The 14,486-nt window shown below is 42.8% G+C and overlaps 1 protein-coding gene across 2 annotated transcripts in view; it reads left to right on the forward strand.

Moving 5' to 3' along the window:
* Window positions 1-14,486, forward strand: part of PTGFRN (prostaglandin F2 receptor inhibitor) — a 78,311-nt gene that overhangs the window by 15,234 nt on the left and 48,591 nt on the right. For both annotated transcript variants that reach the window (XM_082220479.1, XM_082220480.1), the window contains exons 2-4: window positions 11,214-11,591; window positions 12,204-12,623; window positions 13,935-14,318. In XM_082220479.1, coding sequence (XP_082076605.1) covers window positions 11,214-11,591; window positions 12,204-12,623; window positions 13,935-14,318 — 1,182 coding nt within the window. The remainder of the gene's footprint in view (window positions 1-11,213; window positions 11,592-12,203; window positions 12,624-13,934; window positions 14,319-14,486) is intronic.

The raw sequence follows: 14,486 nt of genomic DNA on the forward strand, positions 1-14,486 counted from the left end.
TTAAACATATTTATCCAGTTTTTGTTGTAGAATGCATTCAGGCCTGTTTGAGTGCTGATTCTGCCCCCCCCCCAAGTTGGAGTTAATAATCATTGATGTGACCATGTTTTAAGGTTTATTTGTTATCTGCCTTGAGTTCCCTTTGACAAAAAAATTATAGGACATAAATTTTAAAAATGAATAATGCTATCAATAGATGTAGCTTCAGAGCTTAAAATATAGGCCCTTAGACCCTGAAACAAGGTCTTTAAATTTGTGCAAGCACAAGTTCAAGACTCTGCATAAGAGAATGAAGGAAGGTTCTTGCCATAAATCAGCCTTGGAGATTAGAAAACCCATGGACAGCTCTGAGTGACATCATCCCTGACCATTGACCATGCAGGCTGGGGCTGGTGGGGGCTGGAATCCAGTAATGTTAAGAGAGTCCTGTGATGACTGCCCCTGAACTAGAATATTGCTACCTTTAACAAGGAGATATATCAAATGCAGAATAAATGCTTGCAGAATTAGCAGCAATTATCCAGCAAGCAAAAAGATGGGGAGATGGTTGGGTGAAGAGACCTGTTGCTGGCTTACAGATGTGATTGAAGAACACAAGGCACAAACTTCATAAGGCGTATACTTTGTGCTGGTCACCTGGGCACAGTAGTTGGAAGAAGCACTGAATTCTGACTTCATGGTATTTCTTTTGCTTTTATGACAGCTCTTATTGAACACACTCTTTCCATGACATCTAAGGAAACTGGGGAGGCAAACTGCTGCTTCTTCTACTCAGTGGATTGTTTTCCGCAGAGTAACTTTTTGCTGGCTTTTTATGAAGTGCCTTGCAATGAGCCAATTCGGGGAGTCTGTTTCAGGTCCTTCAGCACCAAGTGGCACTTTTAAAGCACATTTATCTCTAGACGTTGAGAGCAAGCTTGCTGTCCTTGGCAAGGAAGAATCATACACGTGGCATGATTAGAGAAGGGCTCGTCTCTTACTATTTTGCATGTTCGGTTTTGCAAACCAAAGAAGGAGCTAAACATAGTTAACAATAGTTATTGGGAAAGCACACTTTTCTGGAAGGGAACTAGGGAGGCAAACAACTACTGATTCTACACAGTGGATTCCCCCCCACCCAAGTAACTTTTTGCTGGCCCTGCAATGAGCCAATTTGCTATTAGGTCACAGGGAGTCTGTTTCAGGTCCTTCATCACCAAGTGGCACTTTTAAAGCACATTTATCTCTAGATGTTGAGAGCAAGCTTGTTACCCTTGGCAAGGAAGAATCATACATGTGGCATGATTAGAGAAGAGCTCTTCTTTCTCTTACTAGTTTTGCATGATCAGTTTTGGAAACCAAAGGAGGAGCTAAACATAGTTACAAGTTATTAGAAGAGCACACTAATTCTAGATATTCTGGTAAATGTTAATGCATATTAGCCAGTGATATAGCATCTGCAGTCCCATCAACTCACCATAGTATATTTTAGGGGTATGTAGGGGGGCATGGGGACGCGGGTGGCGCTGTGGTCTAAACCACAGAGCCTAGGGCTTGCCGATCAGAAGGCCTGCGGTTCGAATCCCCATGAAGGGATGAGCTCCCGTTGCTCGGTCCCTGTTCCTGCCAACCTAGCAGTTTGAAAGCACATCAAAGTGCAAGTAGATAAATAGATACCGCTCCAGCGGGAAGGTAAACAGCGTTTTCGTGCACTGCTCTGGTTTGCCAGAAGCGGCTTAGTCATGCTGGCCACATGACCCGGAAGCTGTACACCGGCTCCCTCGGCCAGTAAAGTGAGATGAGCGCCGCAACCCCAGAGTTGGCCACGATTAGACCTAATGGTCAGGGGTCCCTTTACCTTTACTAGGGGGATATGAGGGGAAAGTCGCATTTGTGCAAGTGGGATGCCACAATCAAACATCACCCATTATGTATTCAAGCCATGCAACAGTCTAGTAAAGTCCCCTGGTAATTATCTCCATATTGCAAGGATAGATGCTGAGAAAAGCACACTTCGCAAGGGCTTTGAACATGTTTGAATAACCAAAACTTATCCTGGTGGTGGAACATGATTAGGGATGGGTAGAGTGGGGAATCTGTTTTTTCTTAATTGAAGTTGTACTTGGATTAGCAGAATCTAGCACTATTAGCATCTGATCACATTTCTGAGGCTTTGCTTAAGATGCAATATGCTTTATTTCAGCCTGATGGAGATAATAGGTTTTAAGCAATTATACCCAGGCTAATTCCTTTGATAAGCACTTTGCATTATCCATTAAAAGAAAAGTCAGTCGACAAGGGACGAGCAATGCATGCGTATCTCAGATGGCTTCTCTTGTTCACCTTTCCCAAATACCATGGGATAGTAATTCTTTAGATCTTCTGGGACATAAAATCCTGCTTGAAGACTGCAGCAAAACTGTATTGTATGCAAGTGACGTTTGGAGCATGGCATTTAACCACTTCTAGGCTGATTATAGCTTAGCCATAAAGCTTCCAGTTTGGGCTCTTCTAACGGAGCTTGTACTGCTTTTGCTGCACAGCGCCTAGTAAGATGGCAGATTTCTGTGCTGGACAAGGCAATCTGAACGCCATTGCAAGGAAAGAGTATGACCTTTTTTAAGGATAGACACTGTGCCACATGCTGTAATGGTCTGCCAAAAAGAAGGGATTAAAAATCTAAAGGTCAAAGTGGGAGGAATCTGTGGGGTTAGGGCAAGGCATACTTCCTTAAAGTAGGTTTATGCAATTGTATTTCAAATGGCTAGTAGAATTTTGACTCTCTGAAATTCTGTTCTGACTTCCAACCATTCTATATGCTTTTGTCCGACTGCAAGCACAGTATATAGTAAAGGTTGTTATTGGATAGATTCTCTTCATAAATGGTACCGTAGGGATAACCCCACTATATTCAGCAGTTTTATAACTCTAAATAGTAGTGTTCATAAGCTTTTTCTTCTTCTTTAGTTTGTGGGGAAGGTTGGTGGGAAATAGTTGCTGAGGTCAGTTCTTAACAAGTTTAGAAACAGGATTGCAATGCCACAGAAGAGCTGATGAATTACATTTGAGTTTATCACATCGCTTTGCATGTGCTTTTGACACACCGGGGACCACTGTTTCCTCTGTGTGCACAAGTTAACACTATGCGTACAAGTGCACATCTAAATTGTGTGTTTTTGGATATTCATGGCAGTGCAATTTTTGATCGCAACTTACTGAAGAAGGAGCCACCTGCTCTGGTGTTATTAAGAAACGCGTTGTGACAGATAACAAAACAAGTAGTCTAAATAATCATCTAGGAATATGGTACCATGCACAGAAGTATAGAGAAAACTGTGCATTGTGACATATCAGAAGGACATGGAAAGCAAATCTCTGGGGAGTATCTAAATGAAGTGCTGGGAATGGTTAGTGGGGTGAAGTTGAAAATTACTGAGAAAAGTAATTTAAGACTGCTATCCTATACTTATGTGGGAGTAGGGTCAAATGAAACTTGCATCTGAATAAACATATATAGGATCCTGCTGAAGGTATTTTTCATTTGGCCCCCAAAGAAGCCAGTTGTAGCCATAGTGCCTTTCATATAGAATCATAGAAACTCAGAGTTGGAAAGGATCCAAGGGTTATCTAGTGCAACCTTCAATGCAGGAATCTCAGCTAAAGCACCCCTGACAGATGGCCATCCAACCTCTGCTTAAAAACCTCCAAGGAAGGAGAGTCTACCACCTCTTGTGGAAGTCTGTTCCACTGCCAAACAGCTCTTCCTGTCAGAAAGTTTTTTCCGAATTTATTTTCACCATGATGGAAGAGCATAAGAGATTGGCTTTTATCATATTTGCAAATGACCTAAAGGATAGATAGCATGGCTAAAAAATTATGAGCCCAAGAAAGCAATGTACTCTAGATAATTGGTACAGAGGAGGCTATTACGAAAACATGCTATAACAAAATGAAATGGAGGGTTGTAATTTAAATACAAAATGCATCGTGTTCAGATTCTTGGTTAGTAGCCATCGTTGTATCTCGGAAGCAGTGGGTGACCAGGTGAGTGCATGCATTTTAAGGTGTATACAGATGTATATAACTTTAGCAGTGAGCCTGCTTTGGAACGATACTTGATGCATCTTGTGCATATATGCACCCTTCCCCCCCCCACCCCCACATTGCAGACTGTTCTTGTTTTCAGAAGGAGCAGGATTTGCAAAGCACTGATTAGCCAACCCTTGGCATCAGTCATGGAGATGCCTCAAAGCAGTTTTTAATAAGAGTTAGGCTGAGTATTTGGCCTAGACTCTTTCAGAAAGTGTGTGTGTGTCTGTCTGCATGCCACTGCTGAATACTGGCATTATTGGGAGGTAGTTAGCCCATGGGGGCAACCATCATTTCCCCCCAACAATGCCCCTTTGATATAGCATTGTTCCTAATCAGATATTCTTGAGGGTGCAGCTGTTGATTGCATTTCTGCCACTGCCTCTGCTTTTTATAAAAGGAGGCTGAATTTGAGGAGCTCCTGCACATCACCTTGTATCATTATAGTCAACCTCGCCCCCGCCCCCCAATACAGAATTTGCTTCCCATCTCACACAAGCGGCAGAAAACATCTCTCCCCTTTATAGGCCCTGGGTTTAAAAAAAGGTTAAAAGGGGGCTTAAAAAAACCCCAAAGCCCTGCTGAACGAACGCTTGAGCAGATGAACCTACAATGCATTTGGGGGGAAACCACAAAAGAGGATAGTCCACTTGGCTCGGTGACGGGGGAGGTAGATAGGATAGTTTTAAATCTGAAGGCAGTGTGTGTGTGATTTTGAGGGAATACAATTGAGGGGAACAGAGCTCACTCAGCAACAGAAAAAGGAACACCCCGTAACCTTTATGGAGATTTTTATGCAAACCTTAGAATGTGCTGCTGCTTTAACATATCCAGAGTTGGGAAGGATAAAAATCACTAATGCAGGGGAAGGCAGTATGTGTGGCCCTCAGGCTTATTAAGTGGGTCATGGCGGAGGGGGGGGGGGAGAGAGAATCACTTTGTATTTTATTTTTCATGTTATAGTATAATATGCTTTTAAAACATACTGGATGCTTATTTATAAAATTGTGTTTGTGCCAGTGTATGTACCACTATCACTTTAATTGAACCCTTATTCTGAAGAAGTAGCTTTTATAATTAATTTGTGTGCTTTACGTATTGGGGCATTGGTATTCAGGTTCAACAAATTTTGCAATAATGGTTCACATTTTGTTCCAGGGGTGTTTTTTTTAAGGGGGGGGCATAGGTGACAGGAGGGAAAAGGAGGGGGGATGTTGTCTTTGACTTAGTCAGACTCTGCAACATAGTATATTGGCTGTGTAATATACCTGAAGTTGTTTTGTTAGTACTGTGGATAAATCTGAGTTAAATCAGACAGAACCCTGAAGGTTTGAATCATTTATAGACAGCAGCTAATTCCTTTTCTTATGCCAGATTCAATTTTCTTAAAACCCTTCAGAAAATTCTTATAAGCAGTGTTCTTTTCCTCCTCTTTTCCTTTTGAAGGCAGAATAACCTTTTGCTTCCCCCTCCTCACCAAGTGCTTCAAGATTCAGTGCTTTAGTTGACATAGAAGAGAGCCTTAGTGACCTTTGCAAGGATGGTAGGTTGAACAGAACCCGCTAATCCTTGTATAAATATGCAGGCCTTGTTAGAAATAATTCCTTTGATGTCTCCATTTTGGAATGTTGCTGTTTTTGGGGATGAGCAACTACAGTCTTCAGCCCAAAGAAAAATGCAACTTCCTGTTTGTTAGAAATGTGAGCATCTTCTGTGAGAAGCACGGAACACTATGTTTTTCTGCAATAACTTGATTTTTTTTTAAAAAAACCTATTGTCAACCCCAGAATATTTGGATTGTGCCTGGTTATCTGGTGGTGGTAGGGTGTGTGTGTGTGAATCTTTCTCCTTAGCCTCAACATTGAACATCTCTGCACTAAATGTTGATTTGGTGCAAGCTGTCGGCAAGCATCTAGATTCTTTACTAGTGAGAACACACTTGACTGAACAGGTTTTATGAGGACAGTGTCAGCTAAAGGATGGCTGATAGGTAAAATGTGGACTTTCCTGTCAGCTTCCCTATACAGTAGTTTTAATGCTATAGTTTAATGCTATAATTGTTTGAGATGTGGCTCAAATTGGAGACTAAAATTATTGATGTGTGGTACTCGGCAAATCCTCCAAAGGCCTGTATCTCCCCTGCCTTATTTGTACCCCTTCTACTTTTTTCAAAGTTAAAATGTTCCCCTTTTAGCAGTTTGCATCATTAGATTTCTATTTAAGCACATGCAAAGTACTTGGGATTATTACATCACCAAGGTTAAAAATGTTATGGCATATGAACTGTGAAGTTATCTCTGGTTCCCACAGCATTAACCCTGCTGCATTATGCAGATGTACAGTAGAAATAAATGTCCTTGCAAAATGTATTTCTGTGTCTGGCTAGATATGCCCTGAGGAAAGTGCATTACAAGAAATGCTGTGGTGAAGGTGATGTAATAATCTGTTTTATTGGTTGGCTGGGCTGTTACAGAAAACTCTCATGGGTTGCGTGCCTGCTTTTAATATTGGCTAATGTTCCTGATGGCCTGCAGAATGGGATCCTGATCATATGTGACTTGAATCGTAGTTGTCAGAGGTAACACTGGAATAATCAGTTCAGTGAAACAGAGGCCATTATCGACAGGAATGGATTGTGTAGCATATGCTTCATAGAATGGAGAGAAATAATTATTGTCACTGTCAAATAATTATTGGCAGCAAGGGGCCATAGCTCACTGCTAAAAACATATGCTTTAATCATAACACGAGATGAACTCTGCTGGACCAGACAAAAGTCCTATCTAGTTCAGCAGTATGTTCCCACATTGGCCAACCAGATGCTTAAGGGAAACCCACAAGCAGCACATGAATACAATAGACCCCTACCACTCATTTCTCATAGCAGCTGGCTTTGCCTCTGATACTGGAGATGATATACAGCCATCATAACTACAGCCCATTGATAGTCTTGTTGCCCATGAATCTGTCTCCTCCCCTTTTAAAGCCATCCATGTTGATCACCATTGCTACATCTTGTGGAAGCAAATCCCATAATTCTAACTGTGTACTCTGTGGAGTATTTGTTTGTCCTGAATCTCCCACCATTCAGTTTCACTGGATGGCACCACACCATTCGTAATTTTATATAGAGACCCTTTCTGTGTAGAAGCTCCCAAGTTCAGTCTCTTGCATTTCAAACTATAAGGATACCGGGTAAAAGAAAGAACCTTGGTTCAGGGCCAGGGTTCAGCAGTCTGATGTGAGCTGGGCACTGGGAACCAGCATTCATGGGAAGGAAACAGGAGTCTGGGCTGAAGAGCAAATCAGGCCCAAAGGGAACAATGAAAATATATAGAAACATGCCAGAGCTTAGGAAGACCTTGGTGACTGAGCAGGGCTTAACTCATGGATAGGGAACCTGCTGTTCTCAGGTGTTCTTAGACTCCATGACCAATGGCCAGGGATGTGGTCCATAGACATCTGGAGGGCCATCCCATCTCTGGCCTAAGAAGTTCTCTTCGGCCCTCCAGATGTTTTGGACTAGAATTCCCATCATCCCTGACCACTGGTCTTGTTAGCTAGGGATCATGGGAGTTGTAGGCCAAAACATCTGGAGGGCTGCAGGTTGGGGATGCCTGTCTTAGAGTCAGGGCCAGCCAAATACATTTTCCTACCTGAGGTAAATAAGGAAATGTCAGACTCCTGGGAATTGTAGGTTTTTTTTTTTTTTTAAGAATACAGGAAGTGGGACTGAACAGCGTGGGGGTGACTTCCTGTGGGGACCTCTCTCTCCTCCATTCTTTCATCTCTCCCTGCCCAACCTGGCCCATCTTGGGGATAAGGGGAAAGGAGTGAGGGGGAGGGAAGCAGGGCAGTAGCAGTGGTGGCAGCTCCTAAGGTCTGGCCCAAAATGGCCTGCTGCAGTTGTCTGAGAGGGAGGGGTGGGTAGGACAAGGCGAGAGAAAGAGAGGGTGCTGGAAAGGCCTGCTGGTCGGTGACAAGGCTACAAGATGGCTAGAGTTGCTGACAGCTGCCGCTTGGCATGGCAGCATGTTGGGGGCAAACGAAAGATCACTGTCTGCTACTGAGCTTGCTGTGAGACTGAGCTGGCAGGGCGGGGGATAGGTAACTGCATAGTCAGATCTACTGTTGGAAGTACCAGGGAGTGGGCCAGAACCACGGCTGCTCAATGGAAGTGCTGAGGAGTCAGGAGCCGGTTTATGCTGCTGCCTCTCAGCTAACTGCCACCAATAAAACAGCCAAAGGAGCCACACGCTCAAAGAAAGCACAGACACGGAAACCACACACTCAAGAAGAAGGGGGGGGGGCAAAAGGGAAAGAAAAGGAAACAGGAGACAGGGAATAAAGGACTCATGTGCTCACCACAATATTGTGAAGTAATCAGGGAGAGTAAAGTTAATTCGGTCCAATCCAGGTGGTGACAGTAGTGCTATCTTGTCCATTCATGTGCTGCCATGGGCCTTCCCAGACCCACCCTGCCTTCCTTGAAGGCTGCTGAAACGCTTCCTCCTCAGCTGCCAGCTTCCTGGGTGAAGAAAGCTGATGCAATACTGGCTTCCACACCTTTATCCTACGGCTTTCCCCAGCCCTAATTGTCTAGGGAAAGTGTGTCTATGTTTAAGGCTGTTATGGTATTGAGAATTGCTGTTGAGCTGTTGCAGCATTTTGGGGTGCTACTGTGACAGTCCTGCAAGAAACCAAGCATGCACATGACAGTGTGGGATTAGACATCCTTAAAGTGATTTTGTTTGGAGGCTGAAATTGAAGCATCTCTGCAGCTGAAATGGTTATTCCTTTTATGGAAAGTCTTGAGCTGCAAATAAAAGCAGTGCTTGCTTAGCATTCTTAGGAAATGAGAGATCCTACCAAAGCCCATTTGTAGCTCTTGGAGATTTTTGGGCTTCAAAACAAGCCCACTGCAAGGCAGAAGAGGTTTTGGCTTTCCACATGGCTGACTGAAACACTTAGGACTTGTGAGGAGCAGCTAACGTATTTAATGAGGCTCAGTGTTCTTCTATGTAGGGTGAATTGATTCAGCCCAAAGTGATTTAAATCAGCAAGATATAAGGCTAATTATCATTGATTTTAAATTGAATTTCCTGTTGATGCTCCTTCATATATTTCCTAAATTGGGCTTCAGAACTGGTCACTATACAGTGTTAATTTACAACTAGAGAATTATTTACACTGTTTCATTCTTAGAACAGCACCTTAGCATTTTTCACACTGTACACATCTTGTATGTGAAAGATCACGACATGGCTGACATTATTTGGTCCAGTAATAGTGTTGCCTGAGTAGATATGTGGACATATCTGTGCTTGCTCCAGGGTCTGATCCCTATGTTTGTGTCTATTGTAGCTGGTAAGCAGCTGTTTTAGGGTGGGGTGGGGGCTGTCTCTAAGAAAATGCTTCCCTACCACCAAAGGCCTGGGTGAAGAAGATATAATTACCCAGGATAAGCTGTTGATCATTGATACATTGGGGTGATTTAGATGGACAACAAATGGCTCAGTCACTTTCTCTTCTAGGGCTGTCCTGTAATACAGTGGTGCCTCTAGTTACGAACTTAATTTGTTCTGGAGGTCTGTTCTTAACCTGAAACTGTTCTTAACTAGAGGCGTGCTTTCACTAATGGGGCCTCTTGCTGCCACTGCGCCGCCGGCACATGATTTCCATTCTCATCCTGGGGCAAAGTTCTCAACTCGAGGTAACTCTTCCAGGTTAGCGGAGTTTGTAACCTGAAGCATTTGTAACCTGAGGCATTTGTAACTTGAGGTACCACTGTAGGTTGTTCCTGAGTTATCAGTCAGGTCTTCTTGTCCTGATGTAAATCCCTAACTTGTGAGTCTTTGTCAATCAGAAACAGATGCAGTTCTGCCATGGGGCATGGGTACAGACAATGGATTATGTAGGATATGCTTAGTGCCCTGTATGTCGTCTTGCTCCTTGTCTCTCCAGCAGCAGCTCTAGATGCTTGACACCAGTGAACACTGAGATGGGGAATAAGGGTTGCATTTCTTTTGTGTTTTCCATTTGAAATATTTGAACCCCCAAAATGTGGGTGTCATTCTTACAATAAAAGCTCAAGGGCTGTAGGGGGCAGAGATCTCTCCCACTCCATGCTGTTGTCTTTCATATATATTTACATGATCATGCATCAAAAACACAAGCATTGTGAAATCATTCAAATTGCAACACTGCTGAAGTTCGATAGATGATACTTTTGTGTCTATAGGATTCCAGGATGTTTTGTTTACTATGAATAAAAGAGAAGCAGGAGAAAACCTTTGATTGCTATTTATAGAAGAAAAGCACAAGGCATACTTCGTAATTTGATTCAAAGTTGCAGTTTTGAACTTCCTCTTCTGTTACCATTAAATAATCACTTAAGTCCATAACTTATCACAGCAATGAAAATGTTAATAGCATTAACTGATGAGAGATGTCTAAAACATTACAATGCTGCAAAGGAAACAAACCCTTGGTGGCATGCCTCTTTAACCAAAATGATTAAAACCTTCAGAATATCCAGACACCAGAATATCACCAGAATTGGTGACTCTCTTTTCAGTCATGGCCAGGCAGCTCATTTCAAATTACTTCTGTTTCTGAAACAAGACACACCATTTCATCTGCAAACTAGATGAGGTGGTAATTGGACTCTTTTAAATTCTTGACTCAGTTTTGTTAACTCTTCTAAAGTGGAGCTGTACATAGTGCAGATGAAAGGGAGGATCAAGGAAATCATGTTTGTGGAAAGAACAAGAATTCTTAAATTGTGGCTGACAGTATTCACAATCCCAGATGGCATCCAATGACAAGTCGAATATGGATGTAGTGAAGAGGAGCAATGTCCCAAAGGCCACCCATTGCATTTCACAACTAAGCAAGGATTTGATCTTGCCTTCTGCCATTTCAACCCACTGCGCACTCTCCTAATTCACTGACAAACATTTTCATCTAAAACATTCCAATATACCATCAATTAAACAGCAAACCATAGTGTCCTTTTTACTTTCCTGCCTCCCCACGGCTCCCTTTATGTGTGTGTGTGTGTGTGTGTGTGTGTGTGTGTTACACTCTCTCTCTCTCTCTCTCTTGCAATTTTAACTTACAATCCTTTGTCCCCCCCCCCCCAGCTTCCTGCCACGGGCGTATTGTGAAGGTGCCTGCAGGTCCTCTAGTGCGAGTTGAGAGCACAGAGGTGGTGATTCCGTGCAACGTTAGTCAATATGAAGGACCCAGCGAGCAGAACTTTGACTGGGAGTTCTCTAGAATCTCTGCTCCGGACTCTAGATTTGTACAAGTAGTGAGTACTTGGGACCCTTGGTTCACGTCTCAGGAGTATAAAGATCGGGTTGACGGTAAAGAGATCACATTGAGGCGAAACAGCAACAACTCTGTGGAACTCGTGATTGGAAACATCCGCCCCACTGACCAAGGGATGTACCGATGCACAACGCCCAGCACAGATTCTGTCGTTCAGGGAAATTACAATGCTGTAGTCGAAGTCAAAGGTACTTCTAAAGGGTGAGGGGTATTTACAATTGGTATTGGGTCTTAGTGTAATTTTGCAAGCGATACGTGAAATGGCTGGAGTAGATGCAATCTAGCCAAATACACTTTTGTATAACGTGAAGGTAGACAGTGCCCCATGTCCCATTGGTGCCATAGCACTGTCCTGTGTTTGCTTAACTGAAGCAGTGGGTTGGTGACTATCTCAACAGGATCACTTTAATTTATAAAACAAAGCAAATTGCTCAGAATAGCTCCTGTTATATTCCAGTCTCCCCCACCCTTCTTTGCTGACATTTCTTTCTAAACAAAGCATATTGGAAGGGGAAGTTTCTCTGCTAATAGATTTACTTGAAGAGGTAATTGTGGGTGGAGGTCTTTCTGAAGCTGAATAATTGATTGAGTTAAGGGAGAAAGTGTGGTGTATGAAAACACTTTTTTGCTCATGTTTTCCAATGTGAGTGATTTGTTTTGGCTCAGCGTACTCATTATGCTGCATAATTAGTCATCTCTTTCATGACAATCTACCACAGCTTGACTCTGTTTCATCGTTGCTTTATGTAAAGCCATTTATTATAACCCACACGCTTGATAACTTTCTTTTCTCCGAATAGTGATTGCGGATGGCTTAACCGTTGGTAGGTCAACAGCCCGCTCCACATCTACTTGGAACTTATCGGAAGGAGATGCGTTTCAGTTGCGCTGCTCAGCGTCCACCAATTCTTCAGAACATACACATCTGCATGTGTCTTGGGAATTCAGAAACGGGTTTGCCTGGCAAGAAATTCTCTCCTTGACGCATGAGGGCAAGTTCCAGCCTGGTTCAGAGTATAACGAGCGCTATATCAGTGGAGATGTGCGTTTAGATGCCATGGCCAGTGACATTTACCGCTTGTCTGTGTCCCAAGCTCTTCCAACAGATGAAGGTGCCTATAGGTGTCGAGTGAGTGAATGGGTTAAAGGTGCAGATGCTTCATGGCAGAAGATCCAAGAGAAGGCTGTGGATATAGCAAATGTTGTGGTGCAGCCAACAGGTGAGCCTGCGGTATTCATGAAATGATGTTGCCTGTATCAGCATCTATGTTGTAACACCATTGTGGCTGTGGGACAGAATGTGCAGGCCACCAACATTTGGTGTAAAGCCATAGTGGCTGCTCCCTTAAGTATCTCAGCACAGTATATAATATAGTAACAGTGCGTACTTTCCTCAGTACATGTGTTAGATACGTTGTGAAGGCACTGCAAATAAGAACTTAGATATTTGTATTTTCTTTGAATACCTACTGCATAGTTGTGTTTGGAATCTATTTAAAACCTAGGCTTCATAACAGAGGACTCTTTTCTTTTTCAGTAGTTTGTATAGGATATTTGTGTAAAAGGTCTTGTTACCTGGCTTTAGGGATTGCCTAGGGCTAAAGGAGAATTTAAATCTACAGTTGTTTTAAGTTCGCAACTTTCCCCCCAATAGCTTAGCTACTAGACAGTAGTCTTTAAATGACTGTTCCCCTTCCTTTGTTTAAATATACCTGTGTGCAATGCATGTGCTTTGATGGATCATGCCAGGCTGCAAAATGTGTACAATGGTAATTCTGGAGAAGGAAGAATAAACAAGTTGGCACTTGGCAGCAAAATGAAATTATATGTTTTTGCAAGTATGCTCATACTGGACTTGCAATCCTTTAATCACCAGACAGAGAATTTGAAAATGCCACAACAATCATTCAGATGTGGTTCAGTTCTTCATAGTAGTTAGCTTGTAAAGTCTGATTTGTATTCCTTTGGGAGTGTGTCTTGGCTTTAGGTGTATTCATTATGAGAAACAACATCTCTGTGATGGTGAGAGACCCCCTTGATCTTCCCTGTGCTTGAAGCTATAATGCTTGTTATGTTGGAGTAGGTAGGCATATGAGGTGTTTTTCCCCCCCGGGAGGATTAATTGTACGTAGCAAAATGTAGAGCCATTTGGAACTCCTTCTGTTGGAACGATGTCATAGCTAGACGTAAATTGTGTGAAGCTGGATTGACAGTGAATTTGATTAGAAAAATTTGTTGTGTCCTTGCAATATCCATGCACAAGGCAAAGCTAGCTGGTTTTTTATTCTAAGAAAACTGAAATTGCACAATGATTTGCTTCAGAACATAGAATTAAATAAGTAGTGAAACTTGGGGGGGGGGAGTTCACTGCCTGTTTTTCTATAGTTCAACAATAATATATGTGAGCTTTGCCTGTAAATATGTAGGCCACTAATTAAAAAAGCAGGTAGTAGAAGCCAACAGTTAGGCTACCTGCTGTATTAAAGAGTTGAAAATAACACTTTTTTGTCTTGCTTCCCTCCTGCCAAAAGCTTTAGGTGTGTTTATCACCAGAAGCAATGTATCTGTGACAGAGGGGGACTCCCTTGACCTTACCTGCAACTTCACAACAGACAGAAGTGGTATTTTCCAAGCAGAGGTCAGGTGGTACTTCAGTGAATCACCTGATAGCACCATGGCAGAAGCTCAGGTTTTGCTAAGTGCAGACCGTGATTCTGTTGTTAGTGATTCTACCCTCATCAGCCTCAGCCATGTGGATCGGAGTTCTTACCACCTATTGGTACGTGATGTGAGCACTGAAGATTCCGGTTACTACTACTGCCAAGCAACTCTCTGGGTGCCACAGCACAATGGTAGCTGGCACAAGGTAGCAGAGAGGACATCTGTGCCTGTCACTGTGGAGGTGTTGGCATTAGGTGAGTAGCTGGGTGGTGATGCTATAAAGTTGGTGGATAATTTTTCTTGTGTAATGATAGGGAACCTGTGGCCCTCTAGAGGTGGTGTGCTTTGAACTTGCGTCAGTCCCTGCCAGTATGACCCAGTGGCAAAGTGATAATGGCAGTTGTAGTCCCAACAACCTCTGG

Source organism: Podarcis vaucheri (assembly GCF_965113315.1).
Source record: "Podarcis vaucheri genome assembly, chromosome: 4".
NCBI lineage: Eukaryota > Metazoa > Chordata > Lepidosauria > Squamata > Lacertidae > Podarcis > Podarcis vaucheri.